General features: G+C 42.5%; 1 protein-coding gene across 2 annotated transcripts; it reads left to right on the forward strand.

Annotated features, from left to right (window-relative positions):
* The first annotated feature begins 125 nt into the window (after window positions 1–125).
* LOC120031696 (lysosomal-associated transmembrane protein 4B-like) lies at window positions 126–14,218 on the forward strand. 2 transcript variants are annotated; one of them, XM_038977492.1, is made up of 7 exons: window positions 126–412; window positions 1,198–1,309; window positions 2,286–2,359; window positions 2,737–2,859; window positions 3,051–3,149; window positions 9,331–9,426; window positions 13,937–14,218. In XM_038977492.1, the coding sequence occupies exons 1-7, from the start codon at window positions 320–322 to the stop codon at window positions 14,021–14,023; spliced, it is 684 nt and encodes a 227-aa protein (XP_038833420.1). In that variant the 5' UTR covers window positions 126–319; the 3' UTR covers window positions 14,024–14,218. The 2 variants fall into 2 exon arrangements, with proteins under 2 accessions (XP_038833420.1, XP_038833421.1); XM_038977493.1 differs by lacking the exon at window positions 3,051–3,149.
* The last annotated feature ends 1,498 nt before the right edge of the window (window positions 14,219–15,716 follow it).

Raw genomic sequence — 15,716 nt, forward strand, 5'->3', positions numbered from 1 at the left:
CTTATTCAACATATCCCAATAAACATAGCAGGCAGCTACAGTGTAACTATTTAAATTTCCCGGCGTTGGTGAGGGATGATGGGAACACTATTCTCGAAACAACTAGTTACATCACCGGCTCTTGATCCTATCTAGCTCAGGTCACATGTTCCAATGTTTGCTATTTGCCTGAGTTGATCACTAGAGCCGCCGTGAGGCTTTTATCACGAATTGCCGACGACACCGCGCGCTCCGGAGAAGAAATTCACGTCGATCTATTTGGATTGTTTATCATTAACAGATATAGATATCTGTGAAGTGCCTCCTCGGATTGTACAATATGATTTCCCTGTGGGACCGATGGCATTCCACTAGATGCTGCCTGTGCTGTCATGTCCGTACGGGCACAGTTATCCTGGGGGTTTGGTATATGGTGAGCATCCACAGTCGCTATTATTCACATACCACTATTTAGATAGGCTCAACAAACAACAAAAACGGTATGTTATTATTTGTAGGACGTTTTTCCATGTTAAGTTATGTTTATCCAGCAGAAAGTAGTCTCATTGTGATTGGCTGCACGTGATAACATTTATTTAATGGATTGTTTTGTTAATTATGGATGAACAAGTTATTCCTCTAAAGTGTCAACGTAACCTAACATCATTGGGGATTAAACGTTCATACATTTTTCAGTACACGCAGCCCTTCAGGACAGGTTACAGGTCTTGTGTCAGGTAGAAAGAAGCCTTTAGGCTATGGCAATAATTAATTTTCCATTATGCACATAGGGCCTAGGCATATGTATAATTAATTTAAAAGTTAACGCACTATCTCTATCCTTGTGGAGTCTTTCCATCATGTTGACATTAAATTGAATGTCAGCCTACATTGCTGAGTTAAAGAGGTGGTTCACTCAAATTATACAATTACTGTTTCCTTACCTGGAACACAGCCAAATAGTTCCTAAGTAAGGAATCATATAATAAAGTAATTTGGGTGAATTAGTTATCCCATTTATAGAGGCTGAGCTATTAGTCTGTATCCTCCTGTCAGTCTGACTGGTCTTTATGTCTTTGAGATTAGCTGATTAATGCCATCAAATGCTTGTGGAGCCTTTCCGTCATGTTGTGGTTGAACCTTTCCCTAACGTTGATCTATTCATGTGTATCGTGTTCCTATCTTGTTTGTCAGTCAAAATGTCCTTATGTCCTTTAGCTGATCAATGCGGTGGTGTTGCTCATCCTTGTCACGGCCCTGGGTGATCCTGACCAGTACCATCTGACCAGCGCTGAGCTGGCTAACGACTTGGATGACATGGATGACGCCAGTAAGTAGCCTACAGCTTTATGTCTGGGATAGATGTGTGTGACGTTGCATAGGCCTGCCCACGCCTCCTTAGTAGCCTGACGGGCCAGTGTGTTTGTGCTCTAGCCAACTCCTCTCAGAGTGTATGTGATGACAATGATGGAAACTACTATGGCGTTACATATCAATGCCAAAACTACTGGTTTTATAAATCACTTTATATAATTGAAAGCAGCCAATAGTCAGTATTTCTCTCACTTCACAATAAAGCAAATCAAATCTCTGTCCGTGGGCATGCATGTCTAATGTTCAGCTGTGTTGTGTATTTTCACAAACTTGCTAGGTCTTGCCCAGGTTGGAAGTGAACTGTAGCGGCATATGCTGGCCAAATTGACATGTCTGCCACTGGCTGTCGGTACAGTAGTGTCTGATTGAAACTGACTGAGTTGACCCAGTTCCGGTCAGATTAAGCCATCATGTGATCCCTTTTGCCGTTGGTCCAGCTGGCCCTGCATTAGGCAGGCCATAGAAATATAATTACTAGAACGGCCATCCCTGTTCAAGTCAATGTGCCATGATAGGTGGAATGGCACATTTCTACGAGGCAGGCAGTGATTCAGTTCAGGCTAGTTACAGAACTAAAGCAGACTGGCTTTTGTTCTGTTCTGTTGGAGCAGACTACTGTGTTCTCTGGGCTGTGCACAGATGGACAGGATTACTGTGACGCTGACAGTTTGCAACATAGTATTTTTGTTTTCTGTGAAATCCACTCAATGTCATGGTATCAAGATCAGGTCACATCTACACAGAGCATTTTCACATAATCAGTGTCAAACTAGGAATGAGCTGAGTTTATTATAAACTTATAAATTACTGTGAGATTAATTCAATCACCATCCAAGGACAAAACACCAAGTGATTTTTTTCAACATTTGCTACGGTTATTAATTTATTTTAATGCAGACCTTGTATACAGTATGATTTCCCTTCTATTCCAGACATGTGTATTGCTTCAGCGATCTCGTTGCTGATGATACTAATTTCTGGGATGGCGACCTACGGTGCGTATAAGGTAAGCAAACGTCACGTCAAAAGCGTTCTGCTGTTGCTTGTACTGGTATACTATGTCTGCTCTCATAAGAATGAATACAGATTAAGACACTAGGAGGATCATCCAAATATCGTTTAAACTTTATTGTCCAAATGTAGTTAAAAAAACAACAACTTTCAAATCAAGATTTACAGACATGGTCTTGAATGGCTGGGTCCCACTGGAGTAAGTTCACCAATCCTCCCACCAGAAACACATTGATTTACGTTTAATGCATCGGTCAAAACATTTTGTTTGAATCTTCGTTTTTCAGATAGATATATTAGTCTTTCCTGCAGCTGCAGCTCTTCAGATGCTATTCCCTCATGACTAACATAAAACTGGTTTTCCTGTTTCAGCAACATGCTGCTTGGATCATCCCATTCTTCTGCTACCAAGTCTTTGACTGTGCACTGAACACCCTGGTGGCTGTTAGTATTGTGGTCTACCCCAACACCATACAAGATTACTTTCAACAGCTGGTAAGAAGGACTCCAAAGTCAAACTCTTATTCTAATAAAGTGCCTGACATGACACTCTATTGCCTGTATAATGCACTAGATGCACCATATAAGGAATTGGGTGCCATTTTGGATGTAGCCACCACACTCTTTACCCCCAATCTCACTGCAGCTGATTCTGTCTGTCTGACTGTCTGGTGTCACCCTCACAGCCTGAGAACTTCCCCTACAAAGAGGACATCATGGCCATGAGCAATGTGTGCCTGGTCTTCATCGTGCTCCTCTTCATCGGATGCATCCTCACCTTCAAAGTAACTGCTACTGAACTGACACACACATTGTATCATTTTCGTTACTTACTGTATGAGTGACAAAACAGTGCTTATGCTGTGTGAGAGAGGAAAATGGTGCTCATCTGAGGAAGGTATTCAGGTTATTTTTATGGCAGAACCCCTTGGGGACAGACAGAGGGTCCTGCAGTGGTTCAAATGTCTGGCAGGAGCCGTTTCACAAGGCTGTTGTTTTCATAACAGTATAATGGGAGCCATTGAGGCAGTACCCTTGTCAGTGTTGCTCTTGGCCCATTCAGATTAGAGAGCTTTCACATTAGCTCTGACAAACTGTCAGATGATGCCAACTGCCAACTTCCCACCACACTATACAACTCTGTTTCATGGCATTGTAAAAGCCCCTCTAAATGGCCCGCTAGTTCTATTAGGCTGCTGCTACAGAGCTCCATAGACCATCCAAAAGGAGGGAAACAGATTGAGAGAAAGAGGATGTGGTTTATTTTGATAGACTTCAGTAAGGCTTTGTGTCACCATGTAAAACTGTGGAGATGCCTTACTGAGGCCATCTTAATGCAAATATGCTATAATAATGAGGATGACCACACGTTTCTATTACTTCTGGTCCAATCCAAAAGGAAGGGTTGATACGTAGCTCAGCTGTCAGTGAGTGATAATTGTTCTGTATAGATGTTGCTACCTCTACCAGCATATCATCCACAGAGGATTGACGATTGTATATGAGTTTAGCACATTGAGTAATGTATTTTGGAATCACTTACAGAATGTCTATAGACAGTATATACCATATGGAGGTCTACAGTTTTTACTTTACATTGTTGAAGAGCCCGTAAAAGTGACAGAGGTGTCAATTCATTAAAGTGGTGTGTGCAGTGTGATATACAGTGCATTCGGAAAGTATGCAGACCCCTTCTCTTTTTCCACATTTTGTTACGTTACAGCCTTATTGTAAAATGTATTAAATAAAAAAAATTCATCAATGTACACACAATACCCCATAATGGCAAAGCAAAACGTTTTTTTTTTAATGTTTGCACATTTCTTAAAAATTAAAAACCAGAAATACCTTATTTACATAAGTATTCAGACTCTTTGCTATGAGACTCGAAATTGAGCTCAGCTGCATCCTGTTTCCATTGATCATCCTTGAGATGTTTCTACTATTTGATTGGAGTCCACCTGTGGTAAATTCAATTGATTGGACATGATTTGGAAGGGCACACACCTGTCTATAAAAGGTCCCACAGTTGACCGTGCATGTCAGAGCAAAAACCAAGCCATGAGGTCGAAGGAATTGTCCCCAGAGCTCTGAGACAGGATTGTGTCGAGGCACAGATCTGGGGAAGTGTACCAAAACATTTCTGCAGCATTGAAGGTTCCCAAGAACACAGTGGCATCCATCATTCTTAAATGGAAGAAGTTTGGAACCACTAAGACTCTTCCTAGAGCTGGATGCCCGGCCAAACTGAGCAATCGGGGGAGAAGGGCCTTGGTCAGGGAGGTGACCAAGAACCCGATGGTCACTCTGACAGAGCGCCAGAGTTTCTCTGTGGAGATGGGAGAACCTTCCAGAAGGAGAACCATCTCTGCAGCACTCCACCAATCAGGCCTTTATGGTAGAGTTGCCAGACGGAAACCACTCCTCAGTAAAAGGCACATGACAACACTTGGAGTTTGCCGAATGGAACCTAATGAACTCTGACCATGAGAAACAAGATTCTCAGGTCTGATGAAACCAAGATTGAACTCTTTGGCCTGAATGCCAAGTGTCACGTCTGGAGGAAACCTGGCACCATCGCTACGGTGAAGCATGGTGGTGGCAGCATCATGCTGTGAGGATGTTTTTAAGGGGCAGGGACTGGGCGACTAGTCAGGATCGAGGAAAAGATGAACGGAGCAAAGTACAGAGAGATCCTTGATGAAAACCTGCTCCAGAGCACTCAGGACCTCAGACTGGGACGAAGGTTCACCTTCCTACAGGTTAATGACTTAAGCACACAGGCAAGACAACGCAGGAGTGGCTTCGGGACAATTCTCTGAATGTCCTTGAGTGGCCCAGCCAGAGCCCAGACTTGAACCCGACCTGAAAATAGCTGTGCAGCGACTCTCCCCATCTAACCTGACAGAGCTTGAGAGAATCTGCAGAGCTTGTAGAATCATACCCAAGAAGACTCAAGGCTTTAAGTGCTGCCAAAGGTGCTTCAACACAGTACTGAGTAAAGGGTCTGAAAACGTATGTAAATGTTCTCGCTCTCTCTCTCTCTATATATATATATATATATATATATATATATATATATATATATATATATATATATATATATATATACAGTTGAAGTCAGAAGTTTACATACACTTAGGTTGGAGTCATTAAAACTCGTTTTACAACCACTCCACACATTTCTTGTTAACAAACTATACTTTCGGCAAGTCGGTTAGGACATCTACTTTGCATGACATAAGTAATTTTTCCAACAATTGTTTAGTGACAAATTTTTTCACTGAAATTCACTGTCACAATTCCAGTGGGTCAGAAGTTTACATACACTAAGTTGACTGTGCCTTTAAACCTCTTGGAAAAGTACAGAAAATGATGTCTTGGCTTTAGAACCCTCTGACAGGCTAATTGACATCATTTGAGTCAATTTGAGGTGTACCTGTGGATGTATTTCAAGGCCTACCTTCAAACTCAGTGCCTCTTTGCTTGACATCATGGGAAAATCAAAAGAAATCAGCTCTCAGGAAAAAAATTGTAGACCTCCACAAGTCTGCTTCATCCTTGGAGCAATTTCCAAACACCTGAAGGTACCACGTTCATCTGTACAAACAATAGTATGCAAGTATAAACACCATGGGACCACGCAGCCGTCATACCGCTCAGAAAGGAGACACGTTCTGTTTCCTAGAGATGAACATATTTTGGTGCGAAAAGTGCAAATCAATCCCAGAACAACAGCAAAGGACCTTGTGAAGATGCTGTTGGAAACAGGTAAAAAAGTATCTATATCCACAGTAAAACAAGTCCTATATCGACATAACCTGAAAGGCCGCTCAGCAAGGAAGAAGCCACTGCTCCAAAACCGCCATAAAAAATCCAGACTACGGTTTGCAACTGCACATGGGGACAAAGATCGTACTTTTTGGAGAAATGTCCTCTTGTCTGATGAAACAAAAATAGAACTGTTTGGCCATTATGTTTGGAGGAAAAAGGGGGAGGCTTGCAAGCCGAAGAACACCATCCCAACCGAGAAGCACGGGGGTGGCAGCATCATGTTGTGGGGGTGCTTTGCTGCAGGAGGGACTGGTGCACTTCACAAAATAGATGGCTTCATGAGGCAGGAAAATTATGTGGATATATTGAAGCAACATCTCAAGACATCAGTTAGGAAGTTAAAGCTTGGTCGCAAATGGGTCTTCCAAATGGACAATGACCCCAAGCATACTTCCAAAGTTGTTGCAAAACGGCTTAAGGACAAAAAAGTCAAGATATTGGAGTGGCCATCACAAAGCCCTGACTTCAATCCTATAGAAGATTTGTGGGCAGAATTGAAAAACCGTGGGCGAGCAAGAAGGCCTACAAACCTGACTCAGTTACACCAGCTCTGTCAGGAGGAATGTTCCAAAATTCACCCAATTTATTGTGGAAGGCTACCCGAAACATTTGACCCAAGTTAAACAATTTAAAGGCAATGCTACCAAATACTAATTGAGTGTATGTAAGCTTCTGACCCACTGGGAATGTGATGGATTAAATAAAAGCTGAAATAAATCATTCTCTCTACTATTATTCTGACATTTCACATTCTTAAAATAATGTGGTGATCCTAACTGACCTAAGATGGAATTTTTACTAGGATTAAATGTCAGGAATTGTGAAAAACTGAGTTTAAATGTATTCGGCTAAGGTGTATGTAAACTTCTGACTCCAACTATATATACGCACGCACGCACGCACGCACACACGTGTGTTTGTTATATGTATGTCAATGTGTGTGTGTGTATGTATATACATATATGTGTGTGTATATATATATACAATGGGGAGAACAAGTATTTGTTACACTGCCGATTTTGCAGGTTTTCCTACTTACAAAGCATGTAGAGGTCTGTAATTTTTATCATAGGTACACTTCAACTGTGAGAGACGGAATCTAAAACAAAAATCCAGAAAATCACATTGTATGATTTTTAAGTAATTCAATTGCATGACAAGTATTTGATACATCAGAAAAGCATTACTTAATATTTGGTACAGAAACCTTTGTTTGCAATTACAGAGATCATACGTTTCCTGTAGTTCTTGACCAGGTTTGCACACACTGCAGCAGGGATTTTGGCCCACTCCTCCAAACAGACCTTCTCCAGATCCTTCAGGTTTCGGGGCTGTCGCTGGGCAATACGGACTTTCAGCTCCCTCCAAAGATTTTCTATTGGGTTCAGGTCTGGAGACTGGCTAGGCCACTCCAGGACCTTGAGATGCTTCTTAAGGAGCCACTCCTTAGTTGCCCTGGCTGTGTGTTTCGGGTCGTTGTCATGCTGGAAGACCCAGCAACGACCCATCTTCAATGCTCTTACTGAGGGAAGGAGGTTGTTGGACAAGATCTCGCGATACATGGCCCCATCCATCCTCCCCTCAATACTGTGCAGTCGTCCTGTCCCCTTTGCAGAAAAGCATCCCCAAAGAATGATGTTTCCACCTCCATGCTTCATGGTTGGGATGGTGTTCTTGGGGTTGTACTCATCCTTCTTCTTCCTCCAAACACGGCGAGTGGAGTTTAGACCAAAAAGCTCTATTTTTGTCTCATCAGACCACATGACCTTCTCCCATTCCTCCTCTGGATCATCCAGATGGTCATTGGCAAACTTCAGACGGGCCTGGACATGCGCTGGCTTGAGCAGGGGGACCTTGCGTGCGCTGCAGGATTTTAATCCATGACGGCGTAGTGTGTTACTAATGGTTTTCTTTGAGACTGTGGTCCCAGCTCTCTTCAGGTCATTGACCAGGTCCTGCCGTGTAGTTCTGGGCTGATCCCTCACCTTCCTCATGATCATTGATGCCCCACGAGGTGAGATCTTGCATGGAGCCCCAGACCGAGGGTGATTGACCGTCATCTTGAACTTCTTCCATTTTCTAATAATTGCGCCAACAGTTGTTGCCGTCTCACCAAGCTGCTTGTCTATTGTCCTGTAGCCCATCCCAGCCTTGTGCAGGTCTACAATTGTATCCCTGATGTCCTTACACAGCTCTCTGGTCTTGGCCAGTGTGGAGAGGTTGGAGTCTGTTTGAGTGTGTGGACAGGTGTCTTTTATACAGGTAACGAGTTCAAACAGGTGCAGTTAATACAGGTAATGAGTGGAGAACAGGAGGACTTCTTAAAGAAAAACTAACAGGTCTGTGAGAGCCGGAATTCTTACTGGTTGGTAGGTGATCAAATACTTATGTCATGCAATAAAATGCAAATTAATTACTTAAAAATCATACAATGTGATTTTCTGGATTTTTGTTTTAGATTCCATCTCTCACAGTTGAAGTGTACCTATGATACAAATTACAGACCTCTACATGCTTTAGTAGGAAAACCTGCAAAATCGTCAGTGTATCAAATACTTGTTCTCCCCACTGTATATGTGTGTGTGTGCGCAAATTCTATAAACCTGTTTTTGCTTTGTCATTATGGGGTATTGTGTGTAGATTGATGAAGGGACACACACACAATTTAATCAATTTTAGAAAATGTGGAAAAAGTCAAGAGGTCTGAATACTTTCTGAATGCACTGTGTATATATACAGCTGAGCTCAGTCCCAGTCTGTCTTATAGGAGCCAACTGCTTTACCAGATGGTGTTGTTTGGCTGGACAGGACAGAACCCCCAGAAAGCTACTGTACTGCTCACTGAGCATGATGATGTCAGGGAACAATGAGAGCTTGTTTTTGTACCACTCTCCTGAATGAGCTGTACTATACCTTTCTGCAATGGACTGGACATTGAGTCTTGTAATTTTTTGAATGAATGAATCCCCTCTGCATTGGGCTGGAGATTGAGTCTTAACACTTTCTGAATTAATTATACAGTACCCCTTTGGATTAAATTAAGCTTTTAACAGATACTGTACCTTTAAATCATGTCAGCTGTTGATAAAGTAATTTTCTTTCATGTCTTTGATAATGGTTTTCCCTTTGCAGGCATACCTGATAGTGTGTGTGTGGAACTGCTACCGGTATGTGCGTGCAAGAAGCACCACAGAAGTCCTGATATACGTCACTACTAATGACACCACGGTAAGTCACAGGATACAAGCATCTCTTTCAATTGCTGTACAGTACATGAATGACAAGTCCTACATTATGAGATGGTGGGTTCGTTTTTGTATTTTATACTAGTCTGCTGTAGTTACTACAGTGTAATGAAATTTCCTCTGTTCAGTTAGTTGGGTTTGAAGAAACTGACATATACTCCAGACAAACCACCTCTGTGAATGCTAGCTACCTTTTTGACAGTTATGTGTATCCACAAATATTGACATTGCTTTTACTCCTACAATAATATGTTGTAATTTCCAACTCAAACAGCAGCTGAAAATGTACTGTTTCTGTTATTCACTCTAACCCTTTGCTTGCAAAGTTGAAACAATCTAGACATTTACCAGTGCTGTACTATCATAATATATCTCTTTGTATTCATATGATACATTTTTATTTATTTATTTCACCTTTATTTAACCAGGTAGGCAAGTTGAGAACAAGTTCTCATTTGCAACTGCGACCTGGCCAAGATAAAGCAAAGCAGTTCGACACATACAACAACACAGAGTTACACATGGAGTAAAACAAACATACAGTCAATAATACAGTAGAAAAATAAGTCTATATACAATGTGAGCAAATGAGGTGAGATAAGGGAGGTAAAGGCAAAAAAAGGCCATGGTGGCGAAGTAAATACAATATAGCAAGTTAAACACTGGTAGATTTGCAGTGGAAGAATGTGCAAAGTAGAGATAGAAATAATGGGGTGCAAAATAAATAAATACAGTAGTGGGAGAGGTAGTTGTTTGGGCTAAATTATAGATGGGCTATGTACAGGTGCAGTAATCTGTGAGCTGCTCTGACAGCTGGTGCTTAAAGCTAGTGAGGGAGATAAGTGTTTCCAGTTTCAGAGATTTTTGTAGTTCATTCCAGTCATTGGCAGCAGAGAACTGGAAGGAGAGGGAAGAAGGAAGAATTGGTTTTGGGGGTGACCAGAGAAATATACCTGCTGGAGCGCGTGCTACAGGTGGGTGCTGCTATGGTGACCAGCGAGCTGAGATAAGGGGGGACTTTACCTAGCAGGGTCTTGTAGATGACCTGGAGCCAGTGGGTTTGGCGACGAGTATGAAGCGAGGGCCAGCCAACGAGAGCGTACAGGTCGCAGTGGTGGGTAGTATATGGGGCTTTGGTGACAAAACGGATGGCACTGTGATAGACTGCATCCAATTTATTGAGTAGGGTATTGGAGGCTATTTTGTAAATGACATCACCGAAGTCGAGGATCGGTAGGATGTTCAGTTTTACAAGGGTATGTTTGGCAGCATGAGTGAAGGATGCTTTGTTGTGAAATAGGAAGCCAATTCTAGATTTAACTTTGGATTGGAGATGTTTGATGTGAGTCTGGAAGGAGAGTTTACAGTCTAACCAGACACCTTGGTATTTGTAGTTGTCCACATATTCTAAGTCAGAACCGTCCAGAGTAGTGATGTAGTGACATCTCATCTATTCTATAATTACCTATCCCTCCCTTCTTCATTAACTCCCTCTGCTTTGTGCTTTGCATTCTGGAGAAAGTACAAATCATAAATCTATCATAAAGCATTTATCTTATCTTGGTGTGATACTATTGTGTGTTTACAAAGAAAACATAGAAACCTCACATCCAATGGAAAAAGGATTCACTTATTATAGGTCAATGATCAGGTTCATATTATGCGTAGGTTAGGTTCCCCTCAAGACGGTGAGGGAGAGTGCATTCCAACAGTAAAGCCATCATGTCAGAGTAGGAAGGGAGTATAAAGTTGTAGTAAGTTGGGCTGTAGTAAGAGGCTTTGCTTGGATGAGCCCGGAAAAAATTCCACACTGGCAAACTCATTAATATGGCTACAGTACATTGGCCACCTACTCAATGAAAAGCTCTCGGTCTGTCTCTCTCTCTCTCTCCTACTGGTATCATATAGCCCAAGCTTGGCCACCTGGCCGCTTATCCTCTGCTTCCGCTGCAGATATTACAACACGTTATCCAATGTTGAACAAGGGGAGGGGAGAAATGCAGCCTGAAAACATGGCGTTAGCGAGGGGAGGATCTGGTTTAGCTATCAGATCATTGCAGCACTGCTCATCCAGCTAGCCTGGGGGAAGAGGATTACTGTGTGATGTCACAATGCAGGTGTAGGAGAGGAGAGTGAGGGGTTGTCAACAGTGTTTGTACCTCTACGATGAGAGTCAGAACAATACCATTATCAGGACTTTTTGTTCTACCAGTATAATGTGTCACTATATAATGTTGCAATTGACAAGAGTCTGATATCCAAAAGGGATGAAGTAGGCTTATGTAAATTGGATATGTATGGATATGTGTCTTGCAAGTTGCAACTTGTGTCTTGCAAGTTTTCAAAGTTTTCTTTGTTCTGACCCCCAAAGGTTTTATCACCAGGAATTCAGCTTAAAATCTGTTCAAGTATTTCCACCCCCCCCCCCCCCCCCCCCCCAAATAGACATATGTGACACAATCTCTTATTGGGCTTAGTTGTGGTCAATTTGCAGCATACAAATTATTTTTATGTTCCGCCCCAGACCATCCCATCCTACCAAAAATCGGAATCTAGTTTTTGTACCATGTTGTGTTACTACCATGTTGTTGTCATGTTGTGTTGCTGCCATGTTGTGTTGTTGTCTTAGGTCTCTCTTTATGTAGTGGTGTCTCTTGTTGTGATGTATGTTTTGTCATACTTTATTTTTTTTTGTACCGTCCCCGCAGGAGGCCTTTTGCCTATTGGTAGGCCGTCATTGTAAATTAGAATTTGTACTTCATTGACTTGCCTATTTAAAGAAAAAAGAATTGCCTACCCCTGATGTAGAGGAATGACGTGATGTTTTGGTCTAGAGAAGCTGAGTCCCTTCTGGTGCTTCTTATGTGTAAAACACCTTAGCTATAAAGGGACTGGACGAGACTGCTCTTTTTAACCATTCAAATCATTAGTCAAATGTGCTAGAAAAACAACATTCTCCCTGTCATGCTTTCCGTAGGTCTAGGCTTTTCAATTAAGGTTTCCAGTGGGCAAGTGGTCAGAAAATATTCTGGTAGACCACCAGTCTACGGGAGTGTTCTGATTCCCTACTTCTCTCCTGAAGTGTACACTCACTCACTCCCCTCCTAAACTTAAATGCTGTGGATTAAGTGATTTACAGGGAGTTTCCTACACCAGTCCATTCCTTTCAAATCTATAGTGGGGATTGCCTGAGTGTACACTTCATGGATAAAGGTAGACTGCAGCCATCTGTGTATTATTGACAGGTTATTATGAACAGGGACACTGCGTTGCCTTCCGACAGGTGGTGTCACTCCTACACGACGCTAAGCCCTCGATCAGAGCAGATGGAGTCGCGCTATCTGACGTAAGACAATAATGGGGATAGCCTACTGTAGATGTGATGTCTTCCACATTAGGAAAGTCGGTATGTCTGAACTGAGCAGAGCCACCGAGGGGGCGGTTTTCCAGACACACATTGCTTTTTAGTCCAGGACTAGACCTAATCTGTGTCCGGGAAACCACCCCATGAAGTATAGCTTCAGGACATTAAGCACAATGTGTAGTGTTACATCACTGGTCTGAGATCAGAAAGGTCCACCATGACATGGACTCCAGTCTGGACTGTCATGCCATTATGCCCCTAACCAGTGCCTTACTGTTGTGTGTGAGGATGACAATGGCATACTCTAACCATATTTTACAGTATCCTCTGCCGGTGTTGTCCATTGAAAATGCATTGAATCATAGATGTTGCCTACAGTATGTCTCTGTGTTAGTAGGAAAACCAGGATGGGTTACATACATCTGAGATACACACACATGGCCAGCCATTTCCCATGATAGTATTTGGTTGGTTCCCCAGAGAGAGAGTGTAGTAGTCTGAAGAGGGAACATCTGAGACGGAGGTCTACTTTACCTCATCAAAGACATAGAGGAACTGGCTGACTGAACCTGACTCATGTCAGTTAGATATGATGTGAATGTGGTCTGCAGTGGACTTGCCTTGCTGCCTGAGAACCACAGTCACAGCCTGGAATCCAAACTGTTTCACTTCACTGATTTCAGTCTGGACCTGCTCCAATAGACTTGGATCGCATTCATTCATGGCCTTCTCTATAGATTTGGACTCTCAATAGACTTGTACCACATTCATTCACGGCCTCCCTTTCTCCCTCTTTAATCTTCTCTCATCTCTCTATTCTCCCATCCAGACTATTTTAAGATCATTACAGATCTGTTTTGAAATCCTCTGTCATCCTCTATATATGACCATCGTGTCACTTCCGGGAGCTCACACTATTTTCACTTTATCCTCAAGAGTATATTTGACCAACTGCTGTTTGGAATTAGACCAATACGCAGCCTATTATATTACTGCTTGTAGTCTTTGCCAGTGACAAAAACCAATATATTCGAAACCATGTCAACCAGTTAAATAGCACTTTGATGTCTGTGGTCAGTCACACATTAGAAGACTCTGGTTTTGATCACCCTTTATTCTGTATCCCCAGGTACTGTTACCCCCATACGATGACAACATGGCTATTCCATCATCCAAGAACGCTCCTCCCCCCTACGGGGCACCCTACATAGCATGAAGAACCTGGGACGCTGTTCTGCTGACGGACTGGACCCCCTTGTTACTACAGCAGCCAGACCTGGGCAACAAATATTATATGTTTTCTTTCCAATACGTTATGCATTTTATAGTTGGCATTTGATAACTGTCACACTGGGTGTGTAGTGTTAGCAGTATTTTAATAAAAATAAAAAAATGTTTTGTAATAATTTGACCCAGGCCCCAATACTACTGATTCTTTCTAGAGAATTTTACCTATACACATTTACTTACTACTTACCTGTTACTGTGATACTGTTTAACATTATAATGTTTGGAGTTATTTATTTTCACTGATCTACAGTTGAAACATCGAGCAGGAAAGAGTTAAAATATGAGAGCGCTAGTAGTGAGTGTAATAGAGGATATATATATTTTTTCTTGCATGTACTAAGCTGTACTTCTACATGTTCTCTACTGTCAGTCCTAGTTCAAAGGCCACCCACCAGAAACGTATTTTCATGGTCTAAGTACACATCCTCAGGGGTGTGTACTTAGTCCCCTCCTGTATTTCCTGTTCACCCACGACTGCGTGGCCAAACACAACTCCAACACCATCATTAAGTTTGCTGACGACACAACAGTGGAAGGCCTGATCACCGACAACGATGAGATGGCCTATAGGGAGGAGGTCAGAGAACTGGCAGTGTGGTGCCAGGACAACAACCTCTCCCTCAATGTGAGAAAGACAAAGGAGCTGATCGTGGACTACAGCAAAAGGCTGGCCGAACAGGTCCCCATTAACATCGACGGGGCTGTAGTGGAGCGGGTCAAGAGTTTCAAGTTCCTTGGTGTCCACATCACCAACGAACTATCATGGTCCAAACACACCAAGACAGTTGTGAAGAGGGCACGACAAAACCTTTTCCCCCTCAGGAGACTGAAAAGATTTGGCATAGGCCCCCAGATCCTCAAAAGGTTCTACAGCTGCACCATCGAGAGCATTCTGACCGGTTGCATCACCGCCTGGTATGGCAACTGCTCGGCATCTGGCCGTAAGGCACTACAGAGGGTAGTGCGAACGGCCCGGTACATCACTGGGGCCAAGCTTCCTGCCATTCAGGACCTATATAATAGGCGGTGTCAGAGGAAAGCCCATTAAAATTGTCAGACTCCAGTCACCCAAGTTATAGACTGTTTTCTCTGCTTCCGCACGGCAAGTGATACCGGAGCGCCAAGTCTAGGACCAAAAGCCTCCTCAACAGCTTCTACCCCCAAGCCATTAGACTGCTGAACAATTCATAAAAATTGCCACTGGACAATTTACATTGACCCCCCCCCACTGTACACTGCTGCTACTCGCTGTTTGTTTGTTACCTATGCATAGTCACTTCGCCTCCACCTACATGTACAGATTACCTCAATTAGCCTGAACTTCTGCACACTGACTTGGTACCAGTGCCCCTGTATATAGCCTCGTTATTGTTATTCTTATTGTGTTACTTTTTATTATTACTTTTTATTTTAGCCTACTTGGTAAATATTTACTTCTTCATGAACTGCACTGTTGCTTAGGGCTTGTAAGTAAGCATTTCACGGTAAAGTCTACACTTGTTGTATTCGGCGCATGTGGCAAATAATGTTTGATTTGATATGAAGCAAGTACTTGTGAGAGACCTACACAAATCAAATCAGGCACTGCAACCCCCCCCCCCCCCCCAAAAAAAAATATA

This window comes from Salvelinus namaycush, chromosome 37 (genome assembly GCF_016432855.1).
Source record: "Salvelinus namaycush isolate Seneca chromosome 37, SaNama_1.0, whole genome shotgun sequence".
In the NCBI taxonomy this organism is placed as follows: Eukaryota; Metazoa; Chordata; class Actinopteri; order Salmoniformes; family Salmonidae; genus Salvelinus; species Salvelinus namaycush.